General features: G+C 51.3%; 5 protein-coding genes across 5 annotated transcripts; 3 read left to right on the forward strand and 2 right to left on the reverse strand.

Annotated features, from left to right (window-relative positions):
* Positions 1 to 685: 685 nt before the first annotated feature.
* STEHIDRAFT_171697 (P-loop containing nucleoside triphosphate hydrolase protein) lies at positions 686 to 4,385 on the reverse strand (the record flags this gene model as incomplete). The annotated part of the gene is made up of 8 exons (XM_007308998.1): positions 3,761 to 4,385; positions 2,326 to 3,442; positions 2,180 to 2,262; positions 1,921 to 2,123; positions 1,647 to 1,816; positions 1,306 to 1,498; positions 1,022 to 1,214; positions 686 to 946 (listed from the first exon to the last, which is right to left on the reverse strand). Exons 1-8 carry the CDS (start codon positions 4,319 to 4,321, stop codon positions 686 to 688), a joined length of 2,781 nt encoding a protein of 926 aa, XP_007309060.1. The 5' UTR covers positions 4,322 to 4,385.
* Positions 4,386 to 4,768: 383 nt separating this feature from the next.
* On the forward strand, positions 4,769 to 6,068 carry STEHIDRAFT_114759 (uncharacterized protein; the record flags this gene model as incomplete). The annotated part of the gene is made up of 4 exons (XM_007308999.1): positions 4,769 to 4,907; positions 4,965 to 5,205; positions 5,272 to 5,317; positions 5,376 to 6,068. 4 exons carry the CDS (start codon positions 4,769 to 4,771, stop codon positions 6,066 to 6,068), a joined length of 1,119 nt encoding a protein of 372 aa, XP_007309061.1.
* A 199-nt stretch (positions 6,069 to 6,267) lies between these two features.
* STEHIDRAFT_171699 (GroES-like protein) lies at positions 6,268 to 8,042 on the reverse strand. The gene is made up of 4 exons (XM_007309000.1): positions 7,455 to 8,042; positions 7,308 to 7,386; positions 7,043 to 7,253; positions 6,268 to 6,972 (listed from the first exon to the last, which is right to left on the reverse strand). Exons 1-4 carry the CDS (start codon positions 7,706 to 7,708, stop codon positions 6,434 to 6,436), a joined length of 1,083 nt encoding a protein of 360 aa, XP_007309062.1. The 5' UTR covers positions 7,709 to 8,042; the 3' UTR covers positions 6,268 to 6,433.
* A 507-nt stretch (positions 8,043 to 8,549) lies between these two features.
* Positions 8,550 to 9,750, forward strand: STEHIDRAFT_65970 (uncharacterized protein; the record flags this gene model as incomplete). The annotated part of the gene is made up of 7 exons (XM_007308708.1): positions 8,550 to 8,641; positions 8,698 to 8,799; positions 8,849 to 8,894; positions 8,944 to 9,033; positions 9,095 to 9,229; positions 9,290 to 9,487; positions 9,553 to 9,750. 7 exons carry the CDS (start codon positions 8,550 to 8,552, stop codon positions 9,748 to 9,750), a joined length of 861 nt encoding a protein of 286 aa, XP_007308770.1.
* A 1,056-nt stretch (positions 9,751 to 10,806) lies between these two features.
* Positions 10,807 to 12,381, forward strand: STEHIDRAFT_103664 (metallo-beta-lactamase protein; the record flags this gene model as incomplete). The annotated part of the gene is made up of 5 exons (XM_007309001.1): positions 10,807 to 11,037; positions 11,117 to 11,626; positions 11,698 to 11,762; positions 11,826 to 11,895; positions 11,968 to 12,381. 5 exons carry the CDS (start codon positions 10,807 to 10,809, stop codon positions 12,223 to 12,225), a joined length of 1,134 nt encoding a protein of 377 aa, XP_007309063.1. The 3' UTR covers positions 12,226 to 12,381.
* Position 12,382: the final 1 nt, after the last annotated feature.

Genomic DNA, 12,382 nt, shown 5'->3' on the forward strand with positions numbered 1-12,382 from the left:
TGGGTCCGGACATTTCTAGCGCTCAAGAGATGGCGGCAGAGATAAGAGTGCGGTGGCTGAAGGGGTGTGCACGAGGTAAGGGCACGGTGGCTGGCGCTGATGAGAAGTCGCTGTGGCTGATCAAGGTGGTTGGAGGTGGCTCTTGGGTGGCTGAGTCATTATAAGCAGTGATGGAGTCTCACTGCCGAAGATGCACGTAAGGCTGGGCACCAAAAGGAATTGATGACTTGAACCAAGTTCAGACCTGGTCTGACTTGGTAGGCCCGGAGAATAGTCGAATCATCAACCACACTAATAAGATATCGTTCCGAGAGGTGATTCAAAGCGTGCGATTTTGATGGACATCCACAGCATGGCTGGTCCTGTTATGCAGAAGGGGGGTGGGCAATGAGTGTAACCGAATTCAAAGTAACGCAGAATTTCATTCAGAGGCGCGTTGCCACACAAACCTCGAGGAGCCACATCTTATCACTGACGCACAGGGTATAGGGTGGTATGAGTAGGGTGAGATACAATGTTCAACAACGACTGGCATTAGCGGCTCCGACGCACGCCACACTCTGCCACGATCAAGTTCAGATGCTACGGCCTTTGTGTAAGTACGGACTCGTACCAGTCTCATAGTTGCTCTACGATGAAATATGGAAGGCAAACACACAGCAACTACGCACCAGGTAGTTATATCCTAAGATACACTCAGCGCATTCTTCCACCTCTGCCCTCCGACTTCACTCAACACCCGTTCTACCTCGGTCTGTTCCAAATTCAATACAACTTTCCTGTCATCACTCGGCTTTTTCGCTGCCGTTGCTCCTTCTTCAATCAATAAAGCTCTCGAGGCAAGCAGTGAATCAAGAACACATCCAAGTTCTCGGGTGGTGGGCTTCCGCTCTGAGTCTTCATCACCTGCAAGGACGCCGATGTACATCCAATGCTGCCGCTGGATCTATCATAGAGCCAAGCACGCCACCGGAGTCAGTCTGAAATCGAAGGCAGTCTGTACAGCAAGTTTTGAGCTTACCTCTCCCCACTTTATCTCCTCTACACCCTCTCTCTTCACACACTTGAGGAGAGAAGCCAACATAAGGCGTTCATGAAAGCTACAATCTCGCAGATAAGCGGCCGTGGGGCTATTCTGCATCACTTTGATAACCTCGGTGACATCGCCAGGTTTGGCTGCACGTTTCAGAGGCATAACAAGCTCGACGGTGCGTCTGTTAATAGATGAAAGTGATGGGAGAGCAAAATAGATGGATCAGCGCACTAGACGAAATGAAGATGATCATGAATCACGTTTGTACGGACCTACAAATATCAAGAACTCGTCTTGCATCTCCGCTAATGCTAGACACCTTCATAGCGGCTAGCTTTAGACTGTCTGCAGCAATGACTTGCGGTGCATCTGCTTTGAGACCTTCGCGCGACGTGGCCAGTCGGGAGCTCAGGATCTCGACGAGCTGAGGAGTGGTGTATGGCGAGAAATTGATACGTATCATACCTGAAGGAGAGCATTATTATTAGTTGCTCCAGAAATATGCAAAATAACCGTCGGTAATATCGAAAGACCAACACGGCGAGGTGCATCCATATAAAATTTCTGCACGGCGGGATGAAGTGAAAAGATGGAAGGGAAAGAAGTGACTTACCCAAACGACTTCTTACTCTGCCTGTCATGACTCTCTCCGGAAGATCCATAGTATTTGCCACCGCTAACACGACCAGCTTTGAACCGACCAATGTAGGCCAGTTGAAGAAGTTATAAACCACATCTTGTTTAGTTGTCATCAACTGGTCCAATTCGTCCATAAGGACCACGCTACACGAAAAGTCCACCGTCAACCTCGTGTCAGCACAGCAGCGGGAAAACGACCAAATAAAGAATATGAACATGAACGCGACCGTTGCCGCCATCCAACTCACCATGCATGACCCCCTGGACCTCTTCTTCCGCCCGAACCAAAGTGTCTGGTGAGATTCTTGAGCGCCTCCTTCGAACTTATCTTTAGATGACCTTCTTCTGCCACATCGTGCCCGGAGACGGCCTCCCAGAGGAGCGAGTATGCCGCCGATGGTTCAGAGATACGTAGGCCATTGATCTCGACGTAAGTGAACGGGTTAGTTTCCTGCGCGATGATGAAGGAGTCAGGCATGTGAGCGGCCAGAGTCAGACCTGACATACGTTGTTCTCAGCCATTCGCTTCAGTTCACGGACAACGGCGTGTACTGTAGCAGTTTTTCCCGTTCCGGGCACACCAGAAATATCTGAAGTGAAATAAAATGATTCGACACAACAAGAAATCATTGATCCGTAAGATTTCGACTTACAGACACATCCGCCACTGCCTTCCTCGATTAACTCCTCGACAGCCCTCATGACCTTCCCGTATTCTTCATCTCTGCAAGGCAATGCTTCCGGTCGACTCGCAACATGTAGAACATGCATCGCTCTCAACCACGGGTCGTCCGGCAGCTTGAGCTTCTTGCCACCTTTGCCACCTTCACCGGAGAGGAGAAGATCTAGGCTAAGACCCGGAAGCCTACGAGGCGGAGCGCGTGTCTTGCGTGCTCTTGCTTTAATCGCGGCCTTGGAGTGCGGAGTCGGCTGCGCGATGGCAGTACGTTTGGGTTTGCGAGGCGTGGAGGCAGGAGTGGCGGCTGGTTTCTTGCGTGGTGAACGAGGGCGCGATGTAGCTGGGGAAGGAGCCGTTCGTTTACGCTTCTTCGTAGGGGTCTTGGGAATCCTGTCAGATGCATGTACGTCCTCGTCTTCCTCTTCCGCTGGCTCGTCGTCGTCAGATGCGTCTGGTGCGAGCGAGGATTGGTCAGACAGGTTATCTTCGCCGTGTTTGTCCTTGTACTCGTCCGCACTATCGTCCTCCTCTTCAGACTCAGAATTTTGTCCATTCTGGCCCTCGCCTTCCTCATGAATCCGGTCCAGTTTCTGCCTACCAGTAGCCAAAGCCCCTCTCCCTCCTCCGGCCTTCTGATCCAGTGCTTCTAGATTCATGTCCTGAACCTGAACCTCCCACTCCTTTCCCAGTCCGAACTTCGAATCGGAGCGTGACGGTCGCGACTGCAGTGCGATCTCCCAATGTCGTTTCCAATCGAAACGATAGAATAAACCCTTCTGATTATTGACGAGCAGTCTGCAGTAGAAAGTCTCTCCATCTCCGTCTTTTCCACCAGTCGTTCCGCCAGTAGATATTTTTCTCCGCTTGGCAGCAGGCTCCTTGATACTTTCGTTAGAGTCATCTGATTCGTCGGCGGTGCGGCGTGCTTTGGTAGGAGATGCGGGTGTGGAGGTTCCTGCCCAGACGGAGTCCCCGCGAATTACTCTGACATCATCTTTCCTTGTAGGTGGTGAGGTGGAAATGGTGCAATGGGAGACGATGACGGAGGTGGACACGACGGAGGTAGAGGAGAGCGAGAAGTAGACTTCGTTCTGGTGCACAAAGATAAACAACGTATTAGCACTAGTTTGACGCCATTTTGTCGGAGTTGTAGCAGACGGAAGAGAATCATAATGCTCTGAGTGCTGGCTGTAGAGGCAGGTTAAATCTTCCTATGCCCACCATCCTCCGCCCGGTTTCCGAGCCAGAAACAACAATCGCCGTCTTGACCTGTATCTGTACCTTTTCGCATAGGAAGATTGGCGAGCTGACCAAAGGGTCCACATCCGAACCTCGTGGCGAAACGAGATGTTTCTCATAGCATGGGCTCCGCAAACAGGGCAATATACAACCAAACCAGGACTACGCACCTCGAAGTGATCCCGCTTCACCCTCACAGATGGCAGCTGAGTCGGTTTCACGAACCAATGCACCCTGACTCTCATCTTCTCCCCCCTTTCGCCATCCTCATCCTCTCCATCACTCTCGTTCGGTTCACCACCTATAACCTCCCACATCGCCGTCACAACCGCCACGCTCGTTTTCCTCAGATCTGTGACGACCAGGACGGTGTCCCCGACCTTAAACTCTATCTTCTCATCTCCGGCAGCCTTCTGTTTCCCCTTTCCTGACGATTTGGCTTTGAGAGGCTTTACTCGTCGAGTGAAGCTCTGGTAGAAGCGCGTCTCATACTCTACCTCTCTCTCTTCTCTTCCCTTTTTGATATCTTCCTCATCCTCTCGTGCAGTACCAAGATCAATTTCGTCCGGCTCGAAAAGATCATCGGCAGTAGTGGGTCTCGAATGTAGCGGTTTCGACTGATCGGTCCATGTGTCAGTTGACGACGAGCGAGATACCAAAGAAGATGTATGAGCGAATACGGTGGGTTGAAAGCGTTTAGACCGTCGTGGAGTCGTTGGTACTTCAACCATCTGTCTTATTCGTTACAATAAGATAAGACGGCTGCTCGAGGATGTCTGGGTGAGTGATGGTGAGTGCCAAGAGTCCTTTAAGTTACTAAGCACGACGCGCCACATTCGCGTTGAAGACGCGCTAGGTCACACTGTGACGGACGCGTTCGTGACATCACAAGCCATCAAAATGTGGCACGGTCCAATGCGCGGAAGTGCTACTGTACCTGGACGCTAGCTGCTCTGACCAACCGTTGATTGAGACGTGAATGTAATTGTTGACGCATATACAACGTTTAACGTTGAGGCCACAATGTGCCACAGCTAAGTATTGCATGTGACAATGAAATTATTTTGAAACTCCGATTGAAACCCTACATCCTTTTGTGTCACGAATCGTGTCGTGCTTTGGCCTACCTCGCATCTCTCTTTCTGCTACTTCACAACCGTCCTCCACAACGTCACTACATGGCCTCTAGCTCTCGTCTACAAGATGATGTTGACCTCTCCGGGCGGGCTCCTGGCCCAGAAGATGATGAGCTCTATGGCTCAGATGCCCCTGATAGTGGCTTAGAGCCAACTCCAGAAATCCGCGACTCTGAAGGAGGTGAGTTTGGATATGTCATAACTCCCATGAATCATCCCCAACCTGATGGAAATTTAGCAAAAGCTTTATTGCCGAGTGCCGAGTTGTGGTTCCCTGAAGGGGACATCATCCTTCTATGTGAAAACATTGGTTTCCGTGTCGACAAACAGTCGCTCGTTACTCACTCTGAGATCTTTAACGACCTTTTCGTAAACGGGGGAATGACGGTCGACGAACGCGCCCAAGATTGCGACCTTATACGCCTGCCTGATGGTTCTGCAGAAATCTTTCACATGCTCAAAGCATTGCATTATGAGACGTGAGTCTTCTCTGCTCTCATTAGCCAGCTGATCTGTGTTTTGACATACTACCCATCGCCCTCTAGCTACGTGAAAGAATCTCCGGACATTGATGCAGAGGCCATATCTCAGGTACGTCGGAGGACGATCTTTTCGGAACTTGCCCATCGCGCTCATCTAATATGTACAGCTGCTTCACTTGTCAAACAAGTACATGATGAATGTTCTTCGCATCGACGCCGTCGAGTGGCTCCAGGCCCGCTTTCCGATAACACTCAAAGAGTACCAAGCGATTCCACGAGTCGATACCGTTTCAGATGACTATAAGGTAGAGATGATGCGGATTCTCCAAATTGGCGAGGAATACCCTGTCCCGGCCATTGTTCCCGCCGCCTACTACGCCTGCTCATTGATGCCCACCGAGGATCTCTTCGACGGTGTCAGAGCCCGCAATGGCGACATCGTCAAGCTCTCTCCCTCTGCCCTGTGCACAACTATGTTATTTCGCGAAAAGATGGCCGCTGATAAAATACGGGAGCTCTACCTGCGTAGCATATTCGAAGCCGAGTGGCTTTGTCCGCAGGAGCGCAAAACCCGTAGCGCAGAGAAGACTCGCGGAGAGTGCCTTGGGGCTGCATGGGAAGCCGAGCGCGATCGCTTCCAGCACTACGGGTTTGATCTATTCAATCAACCATTGATTGACCCCTCGTCGGACAAGAAGGCAGCAAAACCTTGCGTGGAGTGTGCGGCTCGGATAAAGGCAGAGGAGGAGCATGTAAGGTGGTTCGTGTGGAAACAACTTCCTCATTACTGTGGTAGAGCCAATTGGCGCAAGATCCAGCTACAACAAATAGCGGCGGATAAGGGAGAACCGATTCCATAGAGGTGAGTCTTCTTTCGCCTCTTTTCCTATGTTTCTTACAATTGCTGACCTACCTCCAGTACAAATAGAACATTTTTTGCTAACACGTCTGGGCTGCTTGTCCGCGTGTCTGAACACTGTTTTATCTCGACTGATATCCCATTTGTGCCTACTACCACACACTTTGTGATTCGACTGTGTAGAAAGAACTACCATATGATTTGGTGCAACTTATTGAGGTGGGGATCATCCCAACTTTTTGGTCTTTCAAATGTATGGACGGTGCATAAGTGAATATGTGGGTAGAGGGATGGTTGATTATAAGCACGACGGGGACGAGGACCGGAGACCTGACTCTCCAATCCCATAGTTATCTCGTCATTATCCTAAGGCGTCTCCAGAACCCTCGTCACCAGCTTCGCTCCACTGACTCTACCAGCCAGTAGCCGGTGCAACCCTTCTTCAATCCCAGCCAGACCACCTTCTAACACCTCAGCCTTATTCGGCCTGACTTCACCGTCACTCAACATCTTCTCTAACACCGCGAACATCTCCTTTCCAAGCTTCGGGTCTCCCATAGCATCATCGTGCACACTCCCCATCACCCATGCCACAAACTTTCCGTCCTCGTCCTTGACTCCGGGCTCTCCGATATCCTTCGATGGAGGCAAGGTGGTTACGATCGTTCCGCCTGTACTGAGGAGGGACCAACAAGCGATCTGCGAGTCTGGAGTGGAAATAGCATCGTATATGATCTTGATAGTCTTCGAGGTGATGGTTGAAACCACGGAAGCCAGCTCAGAGTACGGTGTGGCGTGGTAGTCGATAACATGGGTTGCTCCGGCGGCCTCGCAATAGGATTTGTTGTGAGCAGAGGCTGTGGTAATGATAGGATTGAACCCGGAGAGCTTTGCGAGCTGGATAGCTGTGGATATGTCGTGACTGTTGGTTCAGATCGGAAATTAACAGCGGCACTACTGAGGAGACATTCTCACCGAGTTGTCCGACAGAACCCGCGCCACCCGTCACGATAATCGGCTCATCCTTGTACTTGCCCATGCCACCCTCGGCCCAAGGGGCGACCAGACCCGCTCCCCCTCGCTTGTTACTGTGCTCAGAAGCGCGCTTTCCGTAGAGCCCAATGGCAGCAGTGCATATGGCAGACGGGAGAGTGGCTGCTTCTTCGAATGAGAGGTTCTTGGGTATCTATAAAAACAGTGGCATGAGCGCGATATGGCTTTAAAAGATAGGGTCATATACTCTGGCTGTCGTCACTGCATCGGTCAGTCCGTACTCCTGGAAGGTACGCCGGTCCTTGTCATAATTTCCTTGGTACAAGCTACATCGATGACATCCGTCTCAAATCCTGGACCAACATGGGAAAGCAGGCCATGCGATGTTACTTACACTCTGTCGCTTTTCTTAAATCCACCCACTTCCTCACCGATCTCCTCGACGAGACCAGAAGCATCCCACCCACATATAACGGGCCAATGATCTGGCTGTACATGGTGGCCGGTAGCCTGCATCATGCCATCAAGAGGATTTAAAGCGGTGGCCACGATCTTGACGAGCATCTGGCCCTTGCCGGGCTTGGGGACGGGGCGAGTGTTAATGGTAAATGGTGCCCCCACAGAGGCAAGTAAGAGGGCTTTTTGCATGGTTGAACTGCAGGGTAGTTGACTAGAGATCTAGGGGAGGCGGTTTGATGCCAGAGCAGTTTTATACTGGGTGTTTCTCCCTAGCGCTCAGATGATAGCCGAGCCCAAGAAGCCCGAATGAGAGCTGAGTAAGTTTTCTAATCATGAAGTGGGACATCGGTGGCTGAAAATGAAAACAATGTGTCTGCAAGCCTGAGAGACAGCGTAGTGACTGGTCAAGCAGAAGTGGGTATCTGTGGCTGAACGATTCCTGACACGATCTGTGGGTCGTAAGGCTATAAATAAGACAGAGAGGTTAGCGGGCCACCGTGGGGCGAGCTCAGCCAGAGAGAAGGCACGAGAACCAGAGAAGCGTCTGGATGCACCAGCTGAGGATGAGACTCGATTGTTGCTGATAATACCCCGCTTCGGAAGATGCCGTAGCAAATTTGTGGCGTAATAAGCCGCTGGTCCCACCCGACGGCCCCGCATCTGACGCTTTTCGTTCATCTTCCAACCACTTTGTGGCCCCCAAATTGGTGACCTAACGAGAGTGAGTGAGGAGCACGTGGATAATCTATTGAATCCACTACCTCAGGTACCTCAGATGAAGGCGGCATACTAACGTGCCCTTGTTTTCACAGCTATAACAGCACACACTTTTATCTCTTGGTCTGAAAACACTTGTCGACACCCGCCTTCTGTTCGAAACCGTGACAACTATTTTCTTGTCGTTGGAATCACCAGCGATCGCGAAAGTCCGGGCATGATAACTTTTACATCCTTTCCATCACATTCGGGTCTTCACCCCTCAGACTTCGGCGCCACCAAGCATTACGGCGGACTGGACGATGACATACACATGGATGTCGATTTAGAGGATGACTCGGCGCCACTTTCTTCAAAAGTCACGGCTCCCGGCGAGCCCATCACTTCCTCCCAAGCTTTTATGAGGTAATTTCCGTTGAACGTGCTCTCGCTGACACTTATCTGATTTTTTTTGGCCTCAGGGGCCATGGTACATATGTCGATGATGACGATGTCATCGCGTCTGTCGCTGGAACAGTCGAACGTGTAAACAAGCTGGTCACCGTTCGTGCTCTCCGAACAAGGTAGGGACCTCCCTTCAAATCACAGGTACGGTGCTCACCCGTTCCCAAGATATAACCCCGAAGTCGGTGATCTTGTCGTGGGCCGCATCACCGAGGTATGCTCATGTCGTCTGCTATGTATCGTATTTTTAAAACCGCAAATAGGTCCAACCGCGGAGGTGGAGAGTAGACACAAATTCTCGTCAGGACGCGATACTGATGCTTTCCTCAGTCAATCTACCGGGCGGTGTTCAAGTAAGACAGCGTCATTCTCGTATTTTGTACGTTCAGACGCTGATAGGGCCGCACGCGGTAGAGAAGAAAACTTGAGAGCGATGAGCTGCAGATGCGGAATTTCTTCGAAGAGGGCGACCTCCTAGTCGCCGAGGTCCAAGCTTTCTTTTCAGACGGAGCAATGTCCCTCCACACTCGCTCGTTGAAGTACGGCAAGGTGTGTTTGGCCATTTTCTTTACTGGGGGATACGTCAGAGTCTAAATTTTTCGGTGCCAGCTACGAAACGGACAGCTCGTCACGGTTCCGCCGATCCTCGTTCGGCGGTTGAAGTCTCATTTCATGCCATTACCATGCGGAGTCGATTTGATTCTGGGTCTTAACGGATATATATGGGTCAGTAAGCATGTGAAAGAGAGCGAGCAAGAGGGGGAAGAAGGCTTCGACTCCGAGGCGGTCTATTCCAACAGGAACGATGTGAGTGCATCGATATCGTGTCTTCCACCTTCTTATTTGTTAGCTAACTGGTTTAAACTACTCAGAACATCGACGATGCGACTCGAACTGCCATTTCCCGGGTCGCAAACATTATCCACGTCCTAGCATCACATTCGGTACCTTTGACGGACATTGTGCTGCTTGAGGCCTACGAGTGGGCTGTCGAACAGGATCTCGAAGTCAAGGACCTATTACAACTCGAGATAGGAGAGGCTCTAGTTACTTCCTTGACCGGTCGGTGATATCACAGCATATATATAATGAAGCATACCGCACGGCGCGAGTGCGCTTGTCACAGTTGTGGCCCTGTTTAGTGCCACCGACAGAATGTCGTGGCATGCCTTGGGGCAGGCCGGACCACTTCTTCCTCTTCCTGGATCCTGCACTTGCTTCGGGGGGATGTGGAATGGCCCGCGAACGCAATGTCCAGACTTATCCTCTTGAACGTAAACCATAGATATGTCGAAAACCAGTTCGTGACTTATATGTGTAATATTGTTCATATGTCCCTTCTCCTTTCTCCCCCTCCCCCACTGCACTGCAGGCTCCGGCTATCCTGAATCATGGCAGAATAATCACCTTAACCGCCAACATGAACGAAAGGCATCCGTCTTGCCGGCGAAACACCCTTCTCTCGGAGACTCCGAATTGCGTGGTCGAAAGCGTAAGCCTGGAGCATATTCGAGATCGACTCCTTGTCTCAGAAATAATAGATGAAGTATCCGGTAAGCTTGCGCATACAACCGAGTAGCTTTCATAGAGGTCTCGCGGGTATCATAGGGAACATCGATACGAGAGTGATGTGCGCCCGATTCTGGCTCAGCAGATGGTTCGGCTATAGCAGAGTACGGATGACGGTAAAGGGGGAAGCGAAGGAGTAGAGGAATTTGGAATGAAAACAGGACAAGAACTCTGAGCAAACCATAATGACTCGTCGTTGAAGGGTCCTTCTGGAGCAGCACGTAGAGGAATGATGTCGGGGGGCGACATGGCGAGGACGATTTGGAACCTGTGCGGAGGGGAGGAAGAGTCCACTCTCCACTTTTCGTTACTAGGCATTGCGCGTTCCAAGAATCGAAGGACAGATCGAGCAAGGTCGGGGCTAGAGAGTCAGGAAAACTACTACAATGTGTCGTCTTAAAGCAAGGGCAAGTCGTTTGGTTAGGAGGAAGATAGCGAGTCACGCTCGTCCAACTTGACGCGTGTGGCAACGGAATGTCGGAACTTGGGCTGAGTCTCAATTCTGAGTAGAACGATGACGGAACGCCACAATCACAAGTCACCCAACAACACTCAAAATGAGGACTGACAAGGCAGAATCCACAGGGCTCAAGTCCGTAGAGAAACTCACCATCACATTCCTAGTCGACAACACGCTCGAATGGTTCGGAAAACTTCCCCCAGGATTCACGAACGAGATCCGGAATCACCTCACAGAGCACAACCCACGCCGCGACCCGCTCACGGGCGCGCCGTTTCTTGAACTGGACGATTATTGCTGTGGCGCTCATGGGTTCTCTGCTCTCATTGTAACTAAGCTCTTCTTCGGCTACGAAACTTATACCTCGGGAGAGAATAATCTTCGCTCATACATCATGGGCATACCAGGAAACGCAGGAGACCGCGTCCTCCCCATCGTATCTGACTTTATTTGATACCGGCCCAGATCGTACATCGCTCATCCGAAATATCAAGTCGATGCACGTTCCCGTCAGCTCTATCGAGCGAGTCATCCTGTCGCATTGGCACCGCGATCATAGCGGAGGAATCCTCTCCTTCCTCGACCATCGAAACGAAGTGGCACCTTCATCCGAATCGTCTCCGCCATGCATCTTCGACCTACACCCTGATCGTCCCATCGCCCGTGGCATAGCGCCTCCTCCACGAAACGATGTGATATGCCGTCTGCCTGAAGATCCGACTTTTAATGAGATCGAGGAGAAGGGCGGGGTTGTCGAGAAGAGCAGTGTGGGGCATGCTGTCGCTGGTGGGACTGTCTGGGTAAGCGGTGAGATTCCTAGGGTGACTGATTTTGAGGGTGGGCTCCTAGGAGGAGTAAGATGGCAGAGTGACGACAATGCGTCGATGGGTAGTGCAGGGAAGTGGGTGCCCGAACCGGTTGGTCGCCACAGTTGAGACAGATCATCCGGTTATGGAGGGAGGACTCATGCTCGGTAAATTCAATGCAGCATATCATGGATGAGCGTTATGCAGCCATCGACGTGGTCGGAAAGGGCCTGGTAATCTTCAGCGCGTGAGTATGCGCTCCATACTCTTTGTTTATACATAGTCAGTCGAACTATTTATCTTGCTACAGATGCTCTCACGCTGGGATCATCAACGTCGTCAAAGACGCCGTCAACACGTTCTCTCGGCCAGTCTACATGGTGCGTCAAGACATCCCTGGTCCTTCCGAGTTGCTGATCGCAATTATTTTCATCCTCATGATGGTCCCACAGATTATCGGAGGTCTTCACCTCGGTGGACCCGAGCTCGCCCCTCGAATCCAACCCACCGTCCATTTCCTGTCTCGACAGCTTATTCCAGCCCCGACATACGTCCTTCCGATGCATTGCTCAGGTTTCAACACGAAGATAGCCCTCGAAGCAGAGCTGGGCGAGGGTTGCGTTCCTGCGGGTGTGGGCCACAAGATTGTCGTTAATGGGGATCGGGTGGGGGAGGATAGGCTGATGGAGGGTAGTTGGCGTGAAGGGTAGACGCACACCAGGACGATTGGTGCACGATGTGTGTTTAGGAGGACAACAGAAGTATTCATAAAGTACTACTTACGTGACTTGTACCGCACCGCACGCACCCACATCCTACCACACCACGGATATATGTAAAGTAAAACCAAACCACTCGTAAGTTGGG

The sequence above is a fragment of the Stereum hirsutum genome, assembly GCF_000264905.1.
Source record: "Stereum hirsutum FP-91666 SS1 unplaced genomic scaffold STEHIscaffold_16, whole genome shotgun sequence".
Lineage (NCBI taxonomy): Eukaryota > Fungi > Basidiomycota > Agaricomycetes > Russulales > Stereaceae > Stereum > Stereum hirsutum.